At 45.8% G+C, this 26,351-nt stretch overlaps 1 protein-coding gene across 2 annotated transcripts in view; it reads right to left on the bottom strand.

Annotated features, from left to right (window-relative positions):
- Positions 1-26,351, bottom strand: part of TMEM214 (transmembrane protein 214) — a 256,765-nt gene that overhangs the window by 146,464 nt on the left and 83,950 nt on the right. For both annotated transcript variants that reach the window (XM_030198624.1, XM_030198623.1), the window contains exons 5-6: positions 13,256-13,338; positions 11,891-11,996 (exon numbers count right to left, since the gene is read on the bottom strand). In XM_030198624.1, the coding sequence (XP_030054484.1) occupies positions 11,891-11,996; positions 13,256-13,338 (189 nt within the window). The remainder of the gene's footprint in view (positions 1-11,890; positions 11,997-13,255; positions 13,339-26,351) is intronic.

The raw sequence follows: 26,351 nt of genomic DNA on the forward strand, positions 1-26,351 counted from the left end.
ACATCATACAGTAAGTCTGCCAAATAAGCCAAGCCCGATTCCAGGGCCGGCCAATCAGCCCTCAAGGAAGGATCCGAGGGGGAAGCCCGCTGTACAATCGTGAGGCACGCCCTGGCCACATAGGAGCCGCAAACTGAGGCCTGCAAACTTAAAGCAGCCACCTCGAAGGACGACCTTAAGGCCGCCTCCAATCTTCTGTCTTGGGCGTCCATTAGGGCCGTGCCACTTTCCACCGGCAACGCCGTTTTCTTAGTCACCGCAGTGATTAAAGAATCCACGGTAGGCCAAAGAAAGGCTTCCCGTTCACTTTCAGGCGAAAGATAGAGGCGGGACATAGCCCTAGCCACTTTGAGGCTCGCTTCCGGGACATCCCATTGAGCCGAAATTAAGGTGTGCATGGCATCATGCACGTGGAAGGTTCTAGGCGGGCGCTTCGTCCCCAGCATAATGGCGGAGCCAACAGGGGCTGAGGGAGAGACGTCCTCTGGAGAGGAAATCTTCAAAATGCTCATGGCCTGCAGTAACAGGTTGGGCAAATCCTCTGAGCGAAAGATCCGCGCTGCAGAGGGGTCATCGGCTCCATCCGAGCGGGAATCCGTCTCCTCCAAGGAATCCGCAAAGGACCGTTGGGAGAACTCAGATACGCTGCCCTCATCTACATCAGAGGAGACAAAGTCCTCTAAGGCCTGGGAATCCACCCGAGGGCGTTTACTTCCGGGGGCCTCAACCCCTTTATCGGACAAGGGAGAAGGGGCAGCGTTCTGCATAAGGAAGGCCTGATGCAGCAGCAAAATAAACTCGGGGGAGAAACCCCCCAGACTGTGCACTTCAGCCGCCTGGGCCACAGCCCTAGACGCACCCTCAACCGGCGCTCGCAAGAGCGGGGGAGAAACATGCTGCGCATCCAAGATGGCGTCCGGCGCGACACTCCGCGAAGGAGCCGCGCGGGAAGAACGGCGCTTAACTTTAGCCGCTTTTTGCCGTCGCCCAAATCAAGGGCGGCCATGGCATTAACGTCTCCCAGCTCAAGGGCGGCCCAAGAAGAAGCCGTCCGAGCAGCGTGGCCGGCCAAGATGGCGGAGGCGAGCAGCGGGGGATGGGCATTTATGGCGGGAAAAACCGCCGCACCGGAGGAAGACCCGGGACACTGACCGGCCTCCGAACTGACACCCAACAAGGGCAAGTCAGACTTTAAGACCCCCGCATCCCCGCTAGAATCGCACACGCGGTCCGGGGAGCGATTCTTCTCACCCTCGCCCTCCGACGCCATAGGCCACGTGGAGATCGATCGGGGAACCCCCTGCCCGCTATAAAAAGGTAAAAATTACCTGCTTCTCGCTCCGAGCTGTAACGACCTGGTGTCCCAGTGAGTAGCTGCAATAAACGTTTAAAATAAACGTCGAAATAAACGCCCTTAAGAACGTCCAAAATTTTTTTTTTTTTTTAACGGAGCCAGCGGGAGGGGGGAGAAAAGGAGGGACCTGGCGCCACCAGGTTTGCACTTGCTCAAGAAGAGCCCTCAACCCCAGGCACTCAACAAAACCTAAAAATTAGGCTTGGAGGCCTAGCCAGAGCTGCTGCTGTGTGTGACCTCCACCTGCTGAGATAGAGAACATACTGAGGAGTTTCCGGCAGCACATGACCACATATAGGGAGGCAAAAGGATTGCTCTCTATCTCCACCTGCTGGTAGATGGACACAACCCACCAGTCTATGGATTGATCAGCATGATGATATGGAAACTCCAATTTCCATGGTTCTTTGGAGAATATTTCCAGAAGAGGAGGAAACCAAATTTGCTGCAGCCAGTATGGCGCTATCAGAATCGTGGATCTGCTGCACTGCTTGAGTTTCAACAAAGTTTTTCCCACTAGAGGTATGGGAGGACACACGTACAGAAGACCTGTCCCCCAAATGATGAGAAAGGCATCCAACACTAGCCCGTCATGGACCTGAAGCCTGACACAGAACTGAGGGACCTTGTGATTGATCTGAGTAGCAAAGAGATCCACAGAGGGGGTGTCCCACATTTGGAAGATCTTGTGGACTATGCTCATATTGAGACACCACTCGTGTGGTTGCATTATCCTGCTCAGTCTGTTGGCCAGGGTATTGTTTTGCCCACCAGATAAGTTGCTCAAAGGAACAAGCCATGCTGGAGAGCTCAATGCCACATCCGGACAGCCTCCTGACAGATAGGGCGTGATCCGCTGTCCCCTTGCTTGTTGGTGTAATACATTGCAACCTGGTTGTCTGTTTGGATGAACACCACCTTGTGAGATAACCAATCCCTGAAAGCCTTTAGAATGTTCCAGATCTCCCGGAGCTCCACAAGATTGACCTGAAGATTCATTTCCTGGGAGGACCAAGCTCCTCGAGTATAAACCGCATCTACATGAGCTCCCCATCCCAGAAGAAATGCATCCGTCGTCAACACTTTTTGTGGCTGAGGAATTTGGAATAGAAGTCTCAGAGTCAAATTGGATCGAATGGCCAACCACTGAAGAGAGCATACAAGCTCCAGGGACACTCGGATGACATCTTCTAGACTCCCCGTAGCTCAATACCGCTGAGAAGCTAGGGTCCATTGAGCTGATCTCATGTAAAGTTGTGTCATAGGTGTTAACATACACTGTGGAAGCCATGTGGCACAACAATGTCAACATCTACTGAGCTGTGACCTGCTGAGAGGATCAAATCTTGGATGAGAGTGCAACTAGATTGTCTGCTCTTGCATCCGTGAGGTAGCCTCGTACTGAGTATCAAGCAGGGCTCCAATGAACTCCAATTGCAGGACAGGGCAAAGATGGGACATGGGGTAGCTTAAAACGAAGCACCCAAAGTCATCCGCATGGACGCCTCAGCTCCGTCCAGAGAGGTGCTCTTCACCAGCCAATCGTTAAAATATGGAAACACATGGACTCCCAGTCTGCGTAGCGATGCTACAACTACCGCTAGACATTTGGTAAAAACCCTGGGAGCTGATGCGAGGCCAAAAGGCAACATGTGGTACTGAAAGTGACGTGTTCCCAGTCGGCTGGAAGTATCAGGATGTGAGTATATGCACCCTTTAAGTCCAGAGAGCATAGCCAATCTTTTTTCTGATTCATTGGGAAAAGGGTGCCCAGGAAACCATCCTGAACTTTTCTTGGACTAGGAATTTGTTCAGGGCCCTCAGGTCTAGGATGATATGCATCCCCCCCTTTCTTTTGCACAAGGAAGTACCTGGAATCGAATCCCTGTCCTTCTTTCCCTGGTAGAATGGGCTTGATCGCATGAGCCTTTAAAAGGGCGGAGAATTCCTCTGCAAGTACCTGCCTGTACTGACAGCAGAATGAACGAGCTTTTGGCGGGCAATTTGGAGGTTTTGAGATGCCAATTAAGGGCATATCCAAGATAGACTATTTGAAGAACCAACCGGTCAGAGGATATAAAAGAGGCCACCTTAAGAGAAAAATTTTTTTACCTCCTCGTCCGGGACAGACACTTTTACTGTGGCTATGCTCTGCCGGTGCCAGTCAAAAGTTCATCCCTTGCTTTGCCTGGGGAGCAGTAAGGGCCTTAGGTGCACACTGCTGACGGGAACAAATGTGTTGGGGTTGAGCCTGAATAGGCTGGCGAGCTGATGAGCTGTACTTACGCTTAAGATAGTAGTAGAAACTCCTCTTTTGTTTGTCAAAAGTCCTCCTAGCTGATGAGGATGATTCAGAAAGTGTCCAGCAGGAGAGAGAAGAGATGGTATGTGTGTTTTTTGATTTGATCAGTATCATCCTTGACCTTCTCTCCAAAAAGGTTATCCCCCCTAGCAAGGGGCATCTGCCATCCTCTGATGAACAGAATGCTACACGTCAGAAACATGCAGCCATGAGAGCTTGCACATTGCTATACTTTGAGCAGAGATTCTGGATATCACGTCAAAAGTGTCATAAGTTCCCCTGGCCAAGAACTTTCAACACACCTTCTGCTGCTTGACCAACTGGCGAAAAAGCTCGGCCCACACCAGAGGGAGTGTCTCATCCAAGTCTGACAGCAGACGCACTAAGTTTCGCAAGTAGAAGATTATATATGGGAAATGAGCATTGAAGCCTGGTACATCTTCCTCCCAAAAGAATCCAGGGTTCTAGTTTCTCTGCTTGGGGGCACCAAGGCATAGTCCCTGGAACTTCTGGCTCTTTTGAGAGCAGTCTCCACTACCACAGAATTGCGAGGCAATTGAGACGTATCAAAACCAGGCACACTGTGGAGCAGACACTGGGTGTCAATCTTCTTGGGCATGACTGGGACAGACAGAGGGGACTCCCAGATCCTGACAAGGACTTCCCTGAGTACCTTGTGGAGACGTGCAGTCACAGCCTCCTTAGGAGATGTGTAGTCCAGGACCTTGAACATCTTGGCCCTGGGTTCATCCTCCACTTCCAAAGGAAATTGAATGGCATTAGCCATTTCCTTTACAGAAGATGGAAAAGGAAGGCTCTCCAGAGGAGACTTTCTCCTTTCAGGTGGAGGGGAGGGTTTAGAGGGAATCCCATAAGACTCGTCCAAGGAAAAGTACCTGCGATCCTCCTCTGAATTCAATGAGCGCTCCTCTTCGGTGTCAGACAGTATCTCTTCATTAGATTGTCGAGACCCAACATGCCTCGGTGCTTAAGAACCATGTCCTTGAGAATGGCGTTGAGAAGACTCCCACCTCGACTCCAGCAAAGCTTCTACCACCGACGTTGAGGGAGTGCTGGCTTGGGTGGCAGCTGACACCGGTGCCGCAGGAAGCACCTGAGGCTGCACCGCAGGCTGAGGCCCAAGCAGGGCCGCAACGGGAAGCAGGATAGGTGCAAGCACCCTCAGTGCCGATGCACACCATTACATAAGGCCATCCAGCAGCTCAGGGAGCAAGGCCTGGATGCACTTGAGGGCCGACACCAGGAAAAGCTGTGGTGACAGCTGAGGTGCAGGTTGCAGAACTGCTGGGGATGACGAGGGAGTTGGATCTCGGCTGCTAGAAGACATGTGCATTGGCACCTCCTGTATAGAGGGGGGAGCAGTCCTCCCGGTACAGATGCTTCTCGGGTGCCGAGTCCTTCGACGCCCCAGAGCTCCCGGACCATGTATCAAGGGTGACCGATGACAATGCTTTCTTGGCCTTCGCCCGAAGCGTGTCACCAAGACTGCTCGGTGCCAACGAGGACGTCAAATCCTCACGTCACCTCAGGGTCGGGTCCGACGATGGATGGTCCCGGGAGCCCTGCACAGGTGGAGGCCTCAAGGCAGGTAGAGACCCACTCAATGCTTCACTGCTCCCAGTGTCTCTGAGTCTAGTAGCAGCCATGCTTACCAACACTCGATGCTGGTGCAATGCTAGACGTCGATGCAGATGCCTCTGACCTCGATGCCAACGTCGAGGAACTAGACTTTGCTCCAAAAATCCTCTCTCATTGAGCCACTCGGGAAAGCTGGGTCCTCTTCTTCATGCAAAGACAGAGAACACAGTTATCAGGGCTATGGTCAGGCCCAAGACACTGCAGACACCAAGAATGGGTTTCCTTCCCCGAGATGGTCCGATTGCACCTGGTACAGCGCTTGAAGCCACTGGGAATCTTTGTGGACATGGATGGAAAAACTGTCGGCTAAATTAAATGACACGATGACAAGGGGCAAGGCACAGTAAAAAGGAAAGGAAAAGTCCTGGCAGTAGTCAGTGCTATTTTTGTGTTTTATACTGTGGTTTGCTTTTAATATTCAATATATTTCTAACTGTGCTTTTAGTGTTTATTTTTTTTAGCAATATCTATGGAAAAATGTTAATTACTGATAATTTTCTCTCCTTTAGTCCCAAAGGATCAGTCCAGACAAATGACTTGTGACCATCAGCCTGCAGGTGGAGATAGAGAACTCTAATGAGCTGTGCCCCATAAGCTCATGCGCTTAGCAACCAAGCCAGTATTCAATAAAAGCATTGAAAGATTGACTTCCAGAGAAAAGCCTCCAACTTCTAGAAAGAAAAAGAACTATGACATAAAGGGCAAAAAACTTGAGCCACAGAAATAACGGAACTAGAATAATACAAACACCCGAAATTACATAGAACCCAGAAAAAGCGAAACCACCATAGGACTAAAGAAAAGAAAATTATCAGGTAATTAATTTTACCTTCCATTACTTCCCAAGGACAAGTCCAGACAAATGGGATGTACAAAAGCAATCCTTAAGTGTGATATCCCTGCAGCAAGAACCATGGCCCCAAAAGAAGCATCTGCTCAAGCAGACACATCCGAACAGTAATGCTTAACAAAGGAATGAGAAGACCACCACGTCTGTGACCGACAGATCTCTGCCACCAAAACTGCCCTTAATTCTGCAAAAGAAGTCACCAAAGACCTGGCAGAACGAGCACCAACATGCATGGGAGCAGACCTACCCATCAGAATGTAAGCCGAACAAATAGCCTCCTTAAGCCATCAAGCCACTGTCACTTTGGAGGCCGGCAAACCCTTCCGGGGTCCCGCAAAGAGGTCAAAAAGATGATCAGACCACCTGAAGTCACTGGTAGCAGTAAGATAGCACATAAGGACGCGCTTCACATACAACAGAGCTCCAGAAGATTAAAGATCCGTTTCCTGGGCTGACCAAGCACCTTGAGTGTGAAGCCCATCTAAATGAGCTCCCCACCCTAGGCGGAATGCATCCATCATCAGCACTTTCATGGGCTGTGGAATTTGGAATGGGAGTCCCAGAGTCAAACTGGGACTGAACCAGCTAAATGCTAAATAGTAGTAATAACATTCTTTAGGTTCCCCACAGCCTGACACCACTGGGAAGCTAGGGTCCACTGGGCAGTTCTCATGTGAAGACGTGCCATGAGTGTCACATGAATAGTAGATGCCATGTGGTCCAACAACCTCAACATCTGCCAAGCAATGACCTGCCAAGCTGCTCGGACGTGAGTAGTGAGGGTGACTACAGCGTCTGCCTGCACCACAGGGAGAAAAGACCAAGCCGGCTGAGTGTCTAGCAGGGTTCCAATGAACTCCAATCATTGGACAGGGAGCAGATGGGACTTGGGGTGGTATAAAACGTACCCTAGTAGCTCTAACACCCAAACAGTCTTCCACAAGGACTCCTGAGCTTGGTCCTGTGACGTGCACGTCACCAGCAAGTCACTGAGATAGAGGTACAAATGGACTCCCAGTCTGCGTAGCGACGCTGTCACAACTGCAAGACACTTGGTGAAAACCCTTGGAGCTGAAGAAAAGCCAAAAGGCAGCAGGCGATACTGGAAGTGACGTGTCCCCAGCCGAAACTGAAGATTAAGTATCATGATACGAGTATAAACATCCTTTAAGTTCAGAAAGCATAGCCAACATTTTCCTGAAGCATGAGAAGCATGGTGCCCAGGAAAACCATTCTGAACTTCTCTTTTGACCAGGAATTTATTCAGGCCCCTCGGGTCTAGGATGGGACGCATTCCCCTTGTTTTCTTTTGAACAAGGAAGTACCTGGAATACCTTCCCCTTTCTTCCCCTGGTGGAACAGGTTCGACCGCAAGGGCCTTGAGAAGGGCAGAGAGTTCTTCTGTGCGCCGAGGAACAGTATTTGGAGGCTGTTGATGCTAGAGGAATTTTCCCGGCGTCAGGGGTGTTACACTTAGGGGTTCCCAGGTCCCGCCCCCTCTTTCCTCCCGTTGCTCCTGTTGGTCTTGCAGGGAAGAGCTCACCCTTTCGGCGGTAAGGTGTTATAGCTTCATGGAGAGGCAGCCACATTTTAAAACAAAAACCTTCCCCTTTCTTCCCCTGGTGGAACGGGTTCGACCGCAAGGGCCTTGAGAAGGGCAGAGAGTTCTTCTGAAAGTACCTGTTTGTGCTGCAAGCAGAAGTGATGTGCTCTTGATGGGCAATCTGGTGGTCTCTGAAGTCAATGCAGGGTGTAACCGAGACAGACTATTTGAAGAACCCACTGGTCGGAGGTTACAAGGGGCCATCTTTCTTGTAAAAATTCAGCCTGCCTCCAACTGGCAAATCATCCAGGATGGTCACTTTTACAGCAGCTATGCTCTGCTGGGGCTGGCGAAAAGCTCCCCCCCCCCCCCCCCCCCCCCCACTTTGACTAGGGAGCTGTCTGAGCTTTAAGCGCACACTGCTGATGAGAATGAGCATGCTGGGGCTGAGCCTGCAGAGGCTGGCGAGAAGGGATGCCACTGCGAGTAATAAGTGTTCTTCCTTGACTTGCCAAACAACCTCCTAAACGACGCGGCAGGTGCATAAGGTTCCTGGGAGAGAGAATCAATGGTATCAGTATGCTTTCTGATGAGATCAGCAACCTCTACCTTCAAAAAGATTATCCCCTGGCATCTGCCAATCTCTGCTGCACCGCCAGGTCCAAGTCAGAGACATTCAGCCATGAGAATCTGCGCATAGTTATTCTCTGGACAGAGATCCTCGAGTCTACATCAAAAGCGTAGTAGGCGCCCATAGCCAAGAACTTATGACATGTCTTCTGCTGCTTGATCAGCTGGCAAACACATTCAACTTGATCCGGTGGGAGAATTTCTGCTAAATCAGATATACTGCTTACCAAGGACCGCAAGTATAGGCTCATGTAGAGCTGGGACGACTGGATACGGGAGATGAGCATGAAGGCCCGATACATCTTCTACCGAAAGGAATACATGGTTCTAACTTCTCTGTCAGGGGGTGCCAAAGCATAGTCTCTAGAATTCCTGGCCCTTTTGAGCGTGGATTCCACAACCAGGGAACGGATGAGCAAACTGGGGCCTATCAAACTCAGGAGAAAACTGAATCCGGTACATGGTATCATCTTCTTGGGGAGAAGAGGGACTGACTCCCAGTTCTTCACCTGAACATCTCCCGTAAGATCTCATGAAGTGGGACCATCATAGTCTTACGGAAGATCCAGACAACCGAGGGATCCTCACCCAGAGGTAAGGGGTCTGTGCCTGCTTCAGAGGAGACATGATCCTCTAAGAGCCTGTCTGCCAAGCCTTCTTCCTCCTCCATGGAGGGCATCTCCAAATCCAGATCTGAGCCAAGGTCCTCCTCTGGATTTATTTTTATTTTATTTTTGTTACACTTGTACCCCGCGCTTTCCCACTCATGGCAGGCTCAATGCGGCTTACATTGGGCAATGGAGGGTTAAGTGACTTGCCCAAAGTCACAAGGAGCTGCCTGTGCCTGAAGTGGGAATCGAACTCAGTTCCTCAGTTCCCCAGGACCAAAGTCCACCACCCTAACCACTAGGCCACTCCTCCACCCAGGCAACCCTAGTTCTCTTAGCAGGCGCTAATTGCTTAGACGAAAGATCCCCCACAGAAGCCTCCCCAGCATCCTTCATCACCAATAAAAACACCTGGTACATCTGGAGGACAAACTCAGGGGGGAAACCACCCTTCCGCGCCCCTCAAGAATGCACCAGGAACACCGCAGCAGAACCTGAAGTCTGGGAAGAAACTGGAACCACCCGGTCCTCAGCAGACCTTGGCGCTGACAAAATGGCAGCTTTCCCCGCCAAAACTGAGGGCCCAGGTAACTCCAGAGCTGGAACTGCAGGCGCCAACTGAATCGCTGCCGACTGGGGTGCTGAAGGAGAGGGGGCCGCAGCCGAGTCCACTACCGTGAAGTATTTACAAATTCATAGTGTGCCAACACCACGCCGCTGGCAGACTGCACAGAGCTCCAGTTTCTCCATCATAGCACTGGAGCGCCACCGCGCCTTTTTTTCCACCAATGAATCACTCTACCACGGTGAAGACCAGGAAGAAACCCAAAGTGTGCTGCTCCAGACACAAAAAGAGCTGACCTGCTCATTTGTGCAGCGGGGAAAACAAGAGATTGAGAACTCCTGCTGTATGGTTTTTGTTTTGTTTTTTTAAAATGTGGCTGCCTCTCCATGAAGCTATAACACCTTCCCGCCGAAAGGGTGAGCTCTATCCTGCAAGACCCATGGGAGCAAAGAGGGGGCGGGACCTGGGAACCCCTGAGTGTAACACCCCTGAGGCCGGGAAAATTCCTCTAGCAACCACAGCCTCCAAATACTGTTCCTCGGCGCACAGAAGACAAGGGCTTTTTTTCTTTTTTTTTTTAAAGAGCTAAAGAACAGAAAGAGAAAGAGAGAGACTAAGGGCTCACACTAGGGTTACCATTTGTCCGGATTTCCCCGGACATGTCCTCTTTTTGAGGGCGCTGTCGGGAGTCCGGGCGGATTTCTTCGTTTGCTGGCTTTGTCCGGGTTTTCTCCGAGTCCTCCGCTCCTCCTCCTGACTTTCAGTCTCCTCCCCTCGTCCGACGTGCAGCGTCCGTGCGTGATGACGTACACGCCCCAATCAGCTGATTAGTTGATCGATCCGCCCTCCCGTTCTCAGTCCTCCTGCACGCACGTGTCAACTAGTAGTGCCTGCTGCAGCCACGAGGTAAATTTGTTTTTTGTCCGAGTTGTGTGGGTCTGGGTGAGGGTCGGACAGACTGAGCCACTTTCTTGATGTAGCTGCTACTTCACTTATTTGGCAGGCTGCTGCCTGCCATGCAGTCGCGGTAGTGTAGGGATTCGGGGAAGTAATAAAACCGGAGATAGTAGTTGTTCAAGTAGAAGAAAACTGGGGCCCGTCTGGGGGGGGGGGGGGGAGACCAGAATGGAACTGGCTGGGTAATTCAATTGGTATCTCTCTCCCCGTTGGTTAAAATAAATCCTCCTGTTCTCGATTTTCATTTGGATTGGAACAAAGGTGCACAAATGTCCGGCAGCTTCTCTGTGCTATCTTTTTCAACTCTCCAGGGCTTCCTTACCGTTCCTCTCCTCATCTATCTGTACAAGTGGTATCCTCCGTCCCTATCATGCTGGCTGGGTTTTTTTTTCTTTTTCTGTGAAACGTTTTATTGCCCAATGTTGTTTCTCTTAAAAGTGCCCCCCCGGCCATGCGGAACTAATCATCTTGTTGTGGGTTGCAGGGTGACTTGTTATTCTGTGTCTCCAGCTTTTAAGTGCTGTCTAACTTGCCTGCCTACAACGGGAGCGGAATTTACAGAAAAAAAGATTAGAAAGGCTACAAAGGTTTGTTTTAACTTCTCTCTTTCCTTAAAACACAAGGGTGTTAACACTGCAATGCTGAGGTTATAAAAAAAGAAAACCCCAGTTTTATTACATCCAGTAGTGCTGTAATCACTAACCAGCCTTGTGATCTAAAAAAAATGTGTATGTCGATGCTTGTGACCCTCTGATGTGGAAAGGAGGGGAAGGGGGTCATCATAATACAAATGGAATAAGAAGGCTCTCTGGATCTATTCTTTCAGTTAAAGCTGAAGATTCCTATCAAGTTTAAGGTGATAGTGAGTTATATGAACCTTTCCTCTGCTTTTGCTTGCTGGGTAAAGTGGCAACACTGAAGTCTTGAATAGGGGGCGGGGCAAGGGGCGGGGTATGGGCGGGGCGGGGAAGAGGTGTGTCAATGGGCGGGGCATGTGTCCTCTTTTTTCTTAGGGCAAATATGGTAACCCTAGCTCACACCTCCTTCCACCTGTGGGACACTGAGAATACTGAATCAATGATCACATGGCCAGGGCTCTTATTGGCTCTCTAGAGTCAAAAGTTCTCAGTATCCACCTGCTGGAAGGAGTGCATAACTCATCAGTTCAATCCTGGGCCGGTCTGGAGGGACGTTAAGGAAAATGTTATTTTGCAGATCTCACCTGCACAATAAAGGACTGTCATGTGAGATAGACCTTGTGTAGTTTATATTAGATTGATCCTTTATAGGCATTATATTCATTTTGGGGCTCATTTTCAAAGCACTTAAGACTTACAAAGTTCAGTAGTAACCTGTAGAACTTTGTAAGTGCAAGTGTTTTGAAAATACGCCTCTTTGTGTGTGTCATACTGAATTTCTTACCTTTCAGTCCTTCTATAAGGTCTGTGAATCCAGCTTGTCCTAGTGCCCACATTACAGTCAAGCATTTCATTGGCCTGCTTTGCTGAGATCTTAGTAGCTCCAAATACTGCAAGTGAATGTTAATATGCATTACTCATGAATGGACAAAGAAAAGATTATTGCGTACCTATAACTGTTGTTCTTAGATAACAGCTCATAATAAGTCTCATTGATGGGAAGTATGACTGAAGTCACATAACCCAGTGTGGCTTATATTGTAGCTTGTCAGTGTAACCTAAGTTCACCAAGCTTCGACTTGGGAAAGTGGAGTCTGTCTGGATCCAGTGGATTGCACATGCACAACACAGCAGGAGACTCCAGCAGTCATGGGAGGCGCTGCTGCAAGTCAGCAGATTTAGGTACAGAAAGACAACTGCGTAGGCACTTGATTGTTGTCTGCCTTGGCTTTCCCAGTGCCTGTGGCAAGCAAGCTGAAAAAGAAACTGAGTGCAGGCCCTACTTGCTTTTGCACTACAGGCCCTTCAGAATGCCCTGACAGGTTTTCACAGTAATGGGAAGCCCATGCAAGTGGAGGAGGCAGGGTGACAAAGTCGGTCAGTCAGAGTGTGGAGGGCAGGCAGACCCCATGCTCAAGTGTTACCATCAGCTTGTTGCTACAGCTGCTGGGAAACCCCAGATCTAAGGTAAGGTGAGGGGAAACAAGAAAACATAGGAAGTAACAATGGTGGTAGTGGGTAGGAAAGGGATCACCCGTTCCCCCCCAACCTATCAAACCTATGGCCACTTCAATATAAATGTGGCCCTGGCCCAGAGAAGGGCAAGATTATTTTTAAAGTTTATATATGTTGATAATGTGCTTGTCTGTCACTGGAGCACAGTGTGCACATGTGTTAATGCACATATGTACTTTGCTAATTCGAGACACAGCAGATGCAGCCAAAAAGCTCTGCTGCAGGAGCAAATATGCCATGCAGGCCATAATAGCTGATGAGCTGTGGTGCTACTGAAACATGGGAATCAAAGATCCACAACATGGGAGGAGTAGGTGAGATGAAAAGACTGAGTGGGAAGAAAAGAAAAAGAAACAAAGTGCCTTGAGTGGGTAAAAGAATGCTGAGGAGGTGGAAATGGAAGGTGTTAAAGAATACTTGGGGGTGGGGGTTCAGGGAAACATTGTGTGCCTGGACAGAAGGGAATTCAAGTGAGCAAGAGTGGGTGAGGGGGATTGGAAGGAGAGAACAAGTGTGCAGAAGGGATGGGAAAGAACAACTGAGTCAGGCTAGCAGGAGAGGGACGAATACAGAGGCTACTGAATAAATCTTGCTGGTTTCTGCTAGGCTTTAAATATTTTTTCACATCACTTACTTTGCCCACATTCATGGTTGCAATTTTTGGTCTTTCGAGCAGCACAGCCTGTACACAAATCCTATACCCATGTAGAGATTCTCCTGCAATATAAGTTATGGAAAATATTAGTTTCATTTAAATTATAAATAAATATATATATACACACATATACATACACACACAAATGTAAAAGTACAACCAGATTTTTTTTTACTATGAACAGTTACATCAAAACAACTCTGAATAGTTATTTGAATGAGCCTGTTATGCAAAAGAAACCCTTTAAGAGAACATTGCTGCCCTAATAGTCTCCATACTTGAGGTTCAAGAAAAGCAAGTGTAGAAAGCTAGAAAGAAAATGGGGGAAATCTAGGAATTAGAATGATAGAAAAGTTTGGAAAATGTAGTATATGTTATTTAAGTATGAAGTCAATAACACCAGAAAACTGTACTATTCTTAATTTAACAGGATCTCCTTATCCTGACCAGAAGATCCAGTGAAGGTCATCTAAAGATCTGACAGTGTCTAACTCAACCAAATGCAATTTAACTTGCTATTTTTCTGAGAAGTTCTTTTATTAGGGCAGTCTTTAGTTTGTGATCATTCAACTCAGACATCCTGATTGTTATCTTTCACAGATAAAGTGGACAGTACATACACTGATAAAAGTATTGTCCACTTTTAGGGAGGTAACATCTAATGTGGTAGATCATTTCCTTGTCAAGCTTTCTAGGTCATCCTGTATTTTAGCCCCCAAGAAATTACAGATTGGTTAGTACATTTTGTAAACTATGTTTTGGAGGTTGGTTACTTTTCTTTATGGGTGAATAACTGATACCTATTCTCAAAAATAGCATCTAACCAGCAGTTTTAGACCAGTAGCTAGCATTCCATTATTAAACTAGGAAGACTTGATAGCATACAACTGTCTAGATTTGTGGAGGATTACACAATATAATATTTTGGATTGGTCACAATTTGATTTTAGAAAGTTACATAGCATGGAAAGTTTTCCATCATCACTAGATATCCGAAGGGCGAACAGTTCCGAGTAAGGATAACCAAATTATACTTCTGCAAGTTGATATAATCAGCAACTTTTGACTCCATCAATTTACTCATTGCTATTGGCAAAACTGAATGAATTAGGTACGATTGGGATAGTATTTGATTGGTTTTCCAAGTTTCTGATTTATAGGCAATATAAAGTTAAGAAAAATGGGGAATTCTTATTCACGGAAGCCATCATGTGGTGGTGTTTTCAGGGCTCAAGTTCCCCTATATTATTTAATATTTTTATGAGCTCTTTAGGTCAAATTAAATTAGAGGACAATGAAATTTTCTCTTGTGCTGACATTTTTGTTTTGGTTCTCACTCTTTCCAGTTTGGATCAGACTTTCTGGAAAATTACAAATTCTATTAACAAAACAGAACTTTGGCTTGGATAGTATTCAGTTCTATTAAGTATGATTTAGCCCAAAGTCCTATGGCTCAGTAACCTACTTTAAGACACTTCCAACCCTAGGACAATGTCCTTACCTCTACTGAAGATCGCTTGCATCATCTACTGCAAGAACCTTTAAATACAGAGGATGAAGATGCGAGTACTGGACCAGAATCACTTCATCTATGATATCTGCTCACTTGTCGAGAACAGCATCATCAGGAATCAATTTCATTTTACAGGAATTTTAAATTATTGCACGTCCAAAAAGATTCCCAGAGGTCTGAGGATCAAAAAGGGTCCCACCAAGTTTAAGATTACTAGGGGTTATTTATTTATATTTGGATAAATGGTGCTCCATTTTAAATAAATAAATGTTCCTTGGACCTCATGATTTTAATTGTCGAGATCTGTAAATGTAAGAATGATATGTTATGTAAATCATATGAAGTTAAGTATATTGAAGAGTGAGGATTCTCATTTTGACACTGCATTTGCAGATTTTAATAAAGACTAGGAAAGTTTAGACGTGAAATTAAAGAAATGAAGATTAACAAATTTAAGAGACAGACAAAGCCGACTAAAAGAAAGGTTCTACAGACCATACCCTTTAAGGAAGAAAGATAAGAGTATTACACCCAGATCAGATCAAACCCCCATAGGCGATTCAGATAAAAACCCTATCCAAAATTAAGTTGACCCTCCTGTAATTGAACAGAGTAAAAAGCAGGATTAGGAGTGACTCGGATGAATTGTATACATCTCCTTTTAGTAGTCCAATACGTTCAACAACACCCCCAGCCAGACTGAATGCTAGATTTGGTCTTAAAAAACAAAACCAAAGAGATACCCAGAGGCACATCCACACATACAATAACCCATAAGGAAAGGTACCAATTTCAGGGCAGGAGGCAAGCGAGAGGGAGAGGCAGAGTAATACAAAGATTCCATTTGGGAATGAATGGATCCAAACAGGAAACCAGCAGGTCCCTTTTCCAACAAGACAGCTAGAGATAAATATTCCAACTTTTAATTTATCAAATACCTTACCAGTAACAAACATAGGTTTTCCAAAAAGGACTTTTTGTTCCTGTTCCTACAAGAAGATACAATGCATTCCAGAACAGAGTCAACCTTTTCAAGTTCACATGCAAATTACAGATAAAACATTTTTTCTAAGAACTCCTCTCATCAGAACAACATAATGACTGATATATCTGTTGTGTTGTGAAGAAACCCTCAAACTGGATTCCTCCAGGCCTGGTGGACCCATTAGTTTCTGCTTTCAAACAGTGTATAGAGAGGGACATCCACGAAAATGAACGGAAGCCACAGCAACAGTTTTACAACCTTTCCGGACCCCAGTCAGAAGCAGCAACAGAACTAGCACACAACAGCAGCATCATCATCAAGCCAGCTGACAAGGGGGGGGGGGGGGGAGGGGGAGGGATTGTAGTTGTCAACAGATCAGATTACATGGCTGAGGCCCTAATGCAATTACAAGACAGACAATATGTTCCCTTACAGCCTAGATCCCACTCCTGCTCTCCAGAAAGAAAATACTGAGATTGTGGATTTTTCTTCTAGAGCTAGATATTTAACAACCAAAGAAAGAATTTCTTCTTGTGGAAAATCCTGTTGTTCCAATGGTTTATATTTTACCAAAGATATATAAAGCCCACCACTCACCCGCCTGGGAGACCGATAGTTTCTGCTAATGGTTCTGATTTAGAATCCCTATTTTCATTGACTTTTTCCTGCAATCCTACATCCCTCAGATTTCATCATTTGTTCAAGATTCCACACACGTGATCAATCGCCTCAGACATTTTGATGGTGATCTGACTATCAAGGTCACGTTGGATACAGACTCACTATATACTAATGTCCTGCAAACAGAAGCCCTACTCATTATACAGGAAACCCTTAAGGGGTGCAACCATCACCCAGATGGATTCTAAATCATCTGATCGTCACATTGGCCACTCTTGCACCAACCAAAAAATATTTGTGTTTCAAAGATTTTTTTTTTTAACCAATAGATCAAGGGAATAGCCATGGGTGAAGCCATGGCCCCAGCCAACCTCTATGTGGTCAATTTTGAGAAGACTTTTTTTTAAGCGAGCATCCATTCAAAGAAAACATCTCTGTCTATACAGAAGATACACTGCTGAAATTGTTTCTGTTATGCAAAGGTGATTCCAAAACATTAGAGTCAATATCAGAGACTCCAACTTAAAATTAAAAATGCAATAAAATGCACAGAAAATTAGTTTTGTGAACTTATAAAAAAAATGATTATCAGTTTCACACCACTATCTACAGATAGGTGTTCTATCTGCACTACACCAGCTAGAGCTACCATCATCCAAATTTAAAAAAAAAAAATTTCATTTGCGCCAGTTCCTGCGCCTCAAGAGAATGTTACAATTTTGATGACTAACCAACAAGCCAAGATAATGGGTGATCACTTCAAGACCAGAGGATAACCATCAAAATACATAGAAGCAGGATATATTGAAGCAGTACAACAAGAGAGAAAATATGCTGACAACACAGTGTTGCGAGAGATCCACCTGACATAGGCCGGTTTTGGCTTAAACACCTGTCTCAGGGGTCAAATCTGCCAAACTACACTAGGTGCATAAGTCTCAAATCAAAATACACATGTAGTGGCACAACACAACAATCTTAGTCTGCTCTAGTAGAAACACAGAAAAATTGAAAACCAGCATCTGGAGCGGAGCAGAACACCAAGAGATTGTGCCCCCCCCCCCCCCCCCAAAAAAAAAAAAAAAAAAAAACCTAGAGAAAGAAACCTTAAAGAAAGAATAGTACCCTCGCTATTGCTGGCTGTTTCCACCATACCAGCACAATCTCTTATTGGACACAAGAAGTCTTGGTTATGCACAGTGTGCAGTCATATTGAAAATCCAACAGTTTATACACCCCCCATCACACACAAGGTTATCAAATTACTACACTCCTCCAACTGCACAACAAGTAGAGCCATCTACATCATTCATTGTCCATGTCACCTTCTCTATGTTTAAGGCACTGTGTTAATTTATTACTTTTTGTATACATATTGTTTAAAGGTATATCTCATCTCTATGTACACCCCCCTTTATGTATATGTAGCCTTTTTACTTTCCACTTCATTTTAGAGACTGAGCTTTTTTTTTTTTTTGGACAGGCAATAGTATCGAACATACTTTTGTATACATTCATATGCTTGAACTAATATAGTTCTTGCTATTTTTAAGATATAATCTGTAACCACATTTATTTTGTTTTATATTTTTTATATATTATACACGTTTTTACATTTTAGATTAGCACTTCATACCCTTCTTTGTGATAAATATGGCATCATAAAACAATTTATTTTCATGTATTTAATACATCAAGTTATCAGATACCATGTTTTAAGGCACAATATCTCCATGTATACACACTTTTTAAATTTAAAACGTAGCAATTTTTTTCTTTTCACTTTAGAAACTGAAATATGCATATTTGCAAAGCTTGTACTACCTAAGGTACAACACAATTATTTTTCTCTTTTACTGCAGATGTAACTTTTTCCATTCAGATCATTTCTGATCGATCATGTTTAAGTAATTGCATTTTGATACGTCATCCTCCATTGATCAATCTTTTGACATTTTTTTTTATAGTGCATACCATGGCTACAGCCTTACTGTATTTTGCATTAGATTTTTTGTTATGTATTTCTTTACCTGCACTTTGAACCACTTCGCTATGCTACCATGGGAGTGAAGCTTTAAATTTTCCTATTTAAATAAAGTGAGCCTGCATACACGGCATTTTTGTTGCTCCTGTGCTTTTGCAAGAGTGAGCTGCGTCATAAGATAGTGTGCTCCTAATATTGTCAGTGAAGTTTCTTCTTTTTAACTATCCTCCATTTTAGTCACAGCGTGTATTTTAACTACCTCTCCTTTATGAGACACTTTTTTCACTATAGAAAAGTTTGATTGCTATGTCTTTCCGACAGCACTTTTTCAGAGCAGGCTGTGTCGATTCTTTACATATAACAGTTCACTGTGCTACTTTACACTACTAAACACTAGCTACCTCTCACTAGAGACCCAAGCGAAATCCACCATAAAGAAAATGTTTTTCTCAATGTGGAAACAACGCGTGAAACCATTCTTCCGGAGGGAAATAGTTTGCAACCTGATACAGTCAACAGTTCTAAGCCATGCAGACTACTGCAATGGGATTTATGCGGGATGCAAAGAACAAATCATAATGAAACTTCAAACCGCCCAAAACACAGCAGCTAGACTTATATTTGGAAAAATGCGTTTTGACGCCAAACCACTACGAGAAAAACTGCAGTCGCTTCCAATTAAAGAACGTATCGCTTTCAAAATCTGCACAACAGTTCATAAAATTATTTACGGTGAGGCACCTGGATACATGACAGACCTCATCGACCTGCCAACCAGAAACACTAGGAAATCAGCATGATCACACCTAAACCTCCACTACCCAAGCAGCAAAGGACAAATACAAATCCACTTATGCATCTAGCTTTTTCTACTTAAGCGCACAACTATGGAATGCACTACCAAAAGCAGTAAAAACTACAGTCGACCACCTAAACTTCCGGAAAGCACTAAAAACAGACCTGTTCAGAAAAGCATATCCCACCGGCCCAACATAAAAAACCTGGATGCCGACTTCCGGTGAGCTCCGTCGCACCGCAGTTTGAAGCCCCGAGCTGACGGACCCGACCCGTTCCAATGACCCACTGCAAGCTGGCGGAAGGCCGGGGGATAATTAATGTACACGGGACAGCGTCCGGAATCGATGGTAACGGCGAGAAATTTAAAATATAAACGGAAGACGCGCCCCACCAAACAAAATGGCGACTTGAGGCGGGAATCGCACGCTGCATGGCGACAATAAGCAGAGTGGAGAAGGTAACATTTAGAGGAAGACGCAGCGCAGTGAGAAAGAGTTAAGTCCCGGGCACTTGCAGGAACAAGAGAAGAGCAATCCAAAGGACAGCGGGATCCACCCAGGGCGGGTAAAGAACTGAAGGCCGGAGTGGTGGTAAATGATTGCTGGGCGGACGGGGCCTTGGGAGGTCGGTGCCTTGATCCGTAGAATTGGTTGCGCAGTGATAGCTGGTAACTCAAAGAGAGCGACTTCCCTGAGTACCAAGCAAGATAGAAAGGGGAAGAGAACGAGCAACCGGAGGACACCGGGGGCTTCTCTGGCACTCCTGGACTGTTAGGACTGTGGCCCCGCATTGCATAAATAGCTTTCTGGGGAAGCTCACTTAATTTGCGAATTATACCAGAGGCTTACGCGGGCCAGGGCTCTTGGACATTTGAACTTCTACTTACAATTGCACTCACAGCCTGGGCAAGAAGTGACGGAGGGCTCTCCCGACTTTTGCATGGAGCAATATCTGAAACATATGCCCTCTGGAACTACGCGCAGGGGAACAAAGTTTGATAAGGAGAAGGCATCCCCACCTAAACCCAGCCAGAAAATGGCGGACCAGAAGCAAACTGGAGTGGGAGAATTTACTGAAAAGCAACTAGCTCAGATTACCGCTGCGGTGAGTGCGGCCCTTAGTCCAAGATTTGATCTACTGGCAGGTCAGATGAAGAATATGGAGTCTTCAATGGCGGACACAGAGAAGAGAGTGGATGAGACTGAGAACCGGATCTCGGCAATAGAGGACTTAAGATCACAGCACCTACAAGAAATAGCGCGTCTGCAGGAACAATTAAAGTTGCACCAGGACAAGCTAGAGGACATGGAAAACCGGGCACGACGGTGCAATTTAAAACTTGTTGGTCTGCCAGAGAGGATCCCGGAGAGGTCTCTGGGGCCTCTTCTGGAAAAGTGGCTGAAAAAAGAGTTGGCTTTGTCGGACAGTTACGGAGAACTATGCATAGAGAGAGCACATAGGCTGGGGCGCTGGCAGTAGGGCATGCAACGACCCAGGATTGTTATTATCAAAGTGCACAACTATCTGCACAAGGAGGAGATCCTCCGGGGCTTCAGGACGAGGCGAGACTCCCTTACATATGAGGAGTCTCCGATAAAAATTTTCCAAGACTACTCGGCCGGAGTCCAGGAGCAGAGGAGACGCTTTCATCCAATATGTGCAGCTCTAGCCAATAAAAACAAGAGATTTATGCTGATATATCCGGCCACACTGAAGATACAGCATAAAAACCAATGGCATTCATTTCAGAAGGTCCCAGATGCCCAACGATTCGTGGATGTAAACCTGAAAGAGTCAGATCCACAGGAGTGACTGTGGTCCAGGGGAGCACGCGCCATGGTGATGGACCACCCGGTCAGGAGTTCTGAGGACTGGTAAAGGTAGATGTGATGACACTGTCTAGGATTTGCAGGCTCATGCACGAGGCATTTTGCCTCTTAATATCACAAAGGAACCTCTGGAGTGAGGCCTTTGCAGGGTGCCTCGGGAGTGGGTCTCCTATTGTTATTATCTATGTTGGAAGTTACACTGTTTGATATATTCTCAGTTGCACTGTTGGATTAAGTTAATATAATGTGAGATTTAAATGTGACCCGGAAACCAGACTCTAACATACATCAAAGTAGAACATAATAGGGGGGAGGAAGTGATACAGAACAAAGGGGGGGGAAGGTCACGTCAGGGGCTTCATGTAGGTGACAGAAGTTCACACAGGTTCAATCACGATGGGAGGGATACGGGGGGGAGGGGGGGGAGGGCGCAAAGCAACAACAGAAAGAAATAACACACAGGGACACCAGTTAGCACACTTAGAGACACGAAGAGAAAGTTTCCTAATTAAGATAATATCAGACAGGAGAGACATAAATTGGAACTTACTTGTTACTTGTTCAGTGAGGGCCGCCACAGTTGATGGAGTGCTAATACACTCCAAGCGGCGGCTGGGGAGGGGCTGGGACCCAGCTGCTAAACGATATAACTTTGCCTTAGAGTGGTACCATATTCCTATCTGTACCACACTGTAAATTAATATCATGGAATGTTGGGGGTATAACATCCCCATGCAAGAGAAAAAAGATTTTAAAACATCTAAAATACTTAAATGCTGATATTGTTTGTCTACAGGAAACAAAGTTAACAGACTTAGAACATGACAAGCTCCAACAAAGTTGGGTTGGGCAGGTACTCTACGCTTCAGCGGAGGGCAGAAAGAGCGGAGTAGCGATATGTTTTCACAAACGTTTGGCCTATCCAGTCAAAAAGGAGTTGCAAGACCCTGCGGGGCGGTATCTTTTGGTCAAATTATGGCTACAGGGGAGGGAATTATATATTTTAAATGTATATGCCCCCACGCCACCAGAGAGGTCATTCTTCCCTAATTTGTTAAGGCTGATGACACCATATCAAGATAAAGACTTGATTGTGATGGGAGATATGAATTGTTTGTTGGACCCCGGACTAGATAGCACAGGGGTGAGAGGGCTTGCGCATGTAGGCCGCAAGGAAGGGAGAGTGCTGAAAGAATTTGGACATTCTCTCTCTGTGATAGATGCTTGGAGGAACTTGCACCCAGAGACTAAGGAGTACTCACACAGATCGAGGGCCCATGGAACATGGGGAAGGATAGATTATATTTTCGTGTCAGAGACACTGTTCTCTCAGGTTACCAATTCTAAAATGGAAGAGATACTGATCTCTGATCATAGCCCCGTATGGATTGAATTGGAAGGCGCACGTAGCTCGGCAACGTCTAGACGTTGGAGATTCCCGAGTTATTTAGCTAATGATAAATCATTCCAAAAATTTTTAAAGGCCCGGTGGGATGAGTATACACATTTTAATAAAGCCCATCAATCTAACCCTCAACTATTCTGGTGCACCGGGAAGGCCGTCTTACGGGGAGACCTGATTGCATATGTTGCGGCTAGGAGGAAAAGGTCAACACGTAGTTTAATTAACCTGAATAGGCAATTGACGGGGGCAAGGCGCCGATATTTGGCGCAGCCAACAGAAACTAATAAAGACAGATACTTGGCTATACAAGCCTCTGTCAATTCCATGCTGCATGAAAATGAACTGAGAAATCAGACCTTCCAAAAATATAAGTTTAACAGGTTTGGCAATAGGGCCGGAGGACTTTTAGCAAGGATGGTTAATAAGAGGGGCGGAAACCGGACGATCCCAGTAATTCGGGATAAGAAGGGAGGTATTACCAATAAGCTAGAAGAGATACAGAGCACTTTACAAGAACACTTTAAGCATTTATACAAAAAGGATAAATTGAAAGGGAGAGAAGAAATTGGAGAGTTTCTAAAGAAAACTAATATGCCGCATTTGGGAGAGGAAGAGATAGCTATGTTAGACTCTCCGATACAGCTAAAGGAGTTGCAAACCGCGATTAAGGGACTAAAATCCCACTCAGCTCCTGGGGTAGATGGATACTCCGGTGAATTTTACAAAATGTTGGAGCTCTCACTGCTAGGCCCCCTATACGCATACCATCAAGCGGTCATCTCGGAGGGGAAGTTTCCTCTGCACGAGAACACCGCGTGTATATCCTTACTATTAAAACATGGGAAAGCTATAGAAGAACCAGAGTCGTACAGACCTATCTCATTAATTAATGTGGACATTAAGTTATTGGCAAAGATTCTAGCTGAGCGCCTTAAAATATACCTTCCTAAAATCATTGGACCAGCACAAGTAGGGTTTATACCAGGGAGACAGTCGGTACTGCACGTTCGGAGAACATTGATGTCCATGGCCCAGTGTAGACACCAGAAAATTCCTGGACTGGTGGTCAGTTTAGATGCCGCTAAGGCATTCGATAGGGTCAGCTGGGACTTCCTATTTGAGTTGTTAGAGTGGATAAAATTGCCGACTAGAATTATACGAGCAGTTCAGGCCCTTTACAATGACATGAACGCACAGGTAGTGGTTAATGGTGGGACAACGACAAGATTTACTGTGGAAAGGGGAACTCGTCAGGGTTGTCCCCTCTCACCTCTGTTATTTGACTTGACACTGGAACCGTTGCTTAGGTTGCTAAACTCGGATACTGGGATAAGCGGAGTGAGACTGGGAGAGCAAGAGGTGAAAGTTCTAGCCTATGCGGATGACATTCTTATGTTACTCACTGATCCTCAACGCTCCTTAACAACTGCCCTGGAGGTGATCCGGGAATATGGTGATTTGTCAGGGTTTTCCCTAAATTACGATAAATCGGGAGCGATGGCCCTTGATGAGACTACCAGGGCGCATTGGCAAGGGGAGTTCCCCATTGCATGGGTAGATTCTAAATTGAAATATTTGGGGGTGATGATTTCCAAAAATTTGGCTTCATTATACAAGGACAATATAGGTCCCCTTATGGATATGACTAAATGTAAACTGACCATGTGGCGAGACTTACCACTAACAATTTGGGGACGAATTGCGCTTTTCAACATGATGATTGCTCCCAAATGGCTTTATGTATTCCAACAGTTGCCCCTCTTTTTTAAATCTAGGGATGACAAATTACTTATTAAACTACTACAGGGATACCTTTGGCAAGGGAAAAAACCTAGATTAACATATGAGCAGCTTACAACACCACGGGACGTGGGAGGAATGGGTCTTTTAAATATTAAGTTCTTGACGGTTGCCAGTTCAATGAGACACATAAATGATTGGTACCGGGGGACTACAGACTTTTCGGTGACTTCTGTGGAGGTCTCCAGGTTCCCAGGGATACATTTTAGTTCATTACTACACACCGGAGTTACTCCGCCCCCGGATGCATTCAAAATACATCCCCTGTTGCGAGCTCTCAGGGAGACCTGGAAGTGGACATGTAGGAGACACCACTTCTCGGCCCGGGTAACACCTTGGTTGTCGATTTGTAATAATCCGGCTTTTATACCGGGACAGGGAGGTGGAATATTTCGTAAATGGGAAAAACAGGGAATGATATACTTGGCACATATAGTGACGGAGGAAGGAAAGATATATTCTTACCCAGAGCTTCAACAAAAGTATAAGATCTCAGGAAATAACCATTTTGCGTATTACCAATTAAAACACTATTTGGCCTCTATAGATTGGAAAGATTTAACGGAGGATGTAGTAGAAGTCCTTTCAGAGGATTTCACCCTGGGAGCTCAGCTTACTGTTCCTTTGAAGTTTCACCATCAGCAGCTTAAGGATTCAACGGCTGAACTAGATTACAAGGGGTTGGCAGGAAGGTGGTCACGTGACTTAGAATGTGTGATTTCCCCCGAGGTCTGTAAAATGTATCTGAAATCACTGTACGGGCAAAGATTGTCAATACCGCAGAGAGAGAGATTGTACAGATGGCTCCTAAGAACCCATGTATCCCCGGAGCAGGGCATTTAGGGCAGGATTTGCGGAAAACGGAAACTGTCCGAAATGTAATTATGAGATGGCCTCTCTGGGGCATATGTTTTGGAGCTGCAAACATGTCAAAAGTTTTTGGTTAAGGGTGGGGCAGGAGATAGACAGGATTTGGAATTGCACCTTTCTTAGAGACCCACTAATATTATTCAATAACTTTAAATACACAACAACGCCGCCAGAGGGATTTAAAGCCTTCTTATGCATTGGAATGTATTATGGCATTACTTCTATTCTGCAGTTCTGGAGAGATGTATCAGAACCTTCCCTACAGGTATGGCGGGGCCAAATGATTAAACAAATGCGAATTGACCGATGTGGAGTCCGAGAGATAGATAGTACACCGGGACAGAGGTTCAGGGCACAATGGGAACCAATGTGGGAGACCCTGACACCTAGAGGAAGGAGCTACTTATTAAACTTTTAAAATCGGTATTACAGTATATCGAACATTGAACACATGGCCTGGGGGAGGAGGGGGTAGTCACACATAAAAGGTCTGAGGCAGTAAGTGATGAGCAGATCCTCCCCACATACTATAGGCGTGACGGGGGCATAGGCGGATACCTATACACTGGTTTAGAGAACATGGGGACCTTGGACCCCGTTGCTTAAGCGCGTTTCTCCTGATTACAAGTTAGAGGAGCTGGCAAAGGTGTCATATCCTGTGTTGCTGGAGGGAAAGGGTTGGGTGGGAGGAAAGGGATGGGGAAAAGGGGGGGGGGGGGTTCTAAGCAGTAGCACTCACGGGAAAGAAGAATAGGAGGGATTCCACCAAGAATATAAGACCCTAAGGCTCGGTTGGAAGAGTTATAGGGTGGGTAGAAGGGAGAATGGGAGGCATAAAAAGTTTGATGATGGATGTTGTAATGGAATTATGGGAATGGATATCTTAGGGCAACACTGTGTGCACCCATGATTGTTGCTGTGATAACATATACCATCAATAAAATGTTGAAACAATCTAAATAGAGTGAACAAATTGGCATATGCTGTGTGGGCGCCTTCAGAATAGTGTGGACACCTGCGCAGTGCGCACTAAAAAGACTAATGCGCCTCTGGAACGGTTTAGTAAATAGGACCCTTGATGTGCACTGTGCAGATAAACTAACTTCAAAAAGAAAGAAATAAAGCCTGATGGAGATAGTGGTACCATGCAGATGTGATGTGGTTCTCCTGTTTAGTGGGTGATAACTTGCTGACTGGCAGAGCCACAGTATAATAGAGCAAAGGAATAAAAACTAAGCACAAAGAATGGTACCAGTGATTTATATTTATT

This window comes from Microcaecilia unicolor, chromosome 3 (assembly GCF_901765095.1).
Source record: "Microcaecilia unicolor chromosome 3, aMicUni1.1, whole genome shotgun sequence".
NCBI classification, from domain to species: domain Eukaryota; kingdom Metazoa; phylum Chordata; class Amphibia; order Gymnophiona; family Siphonopidae; genus Microcaecilia; species Microcaecilia unicolor.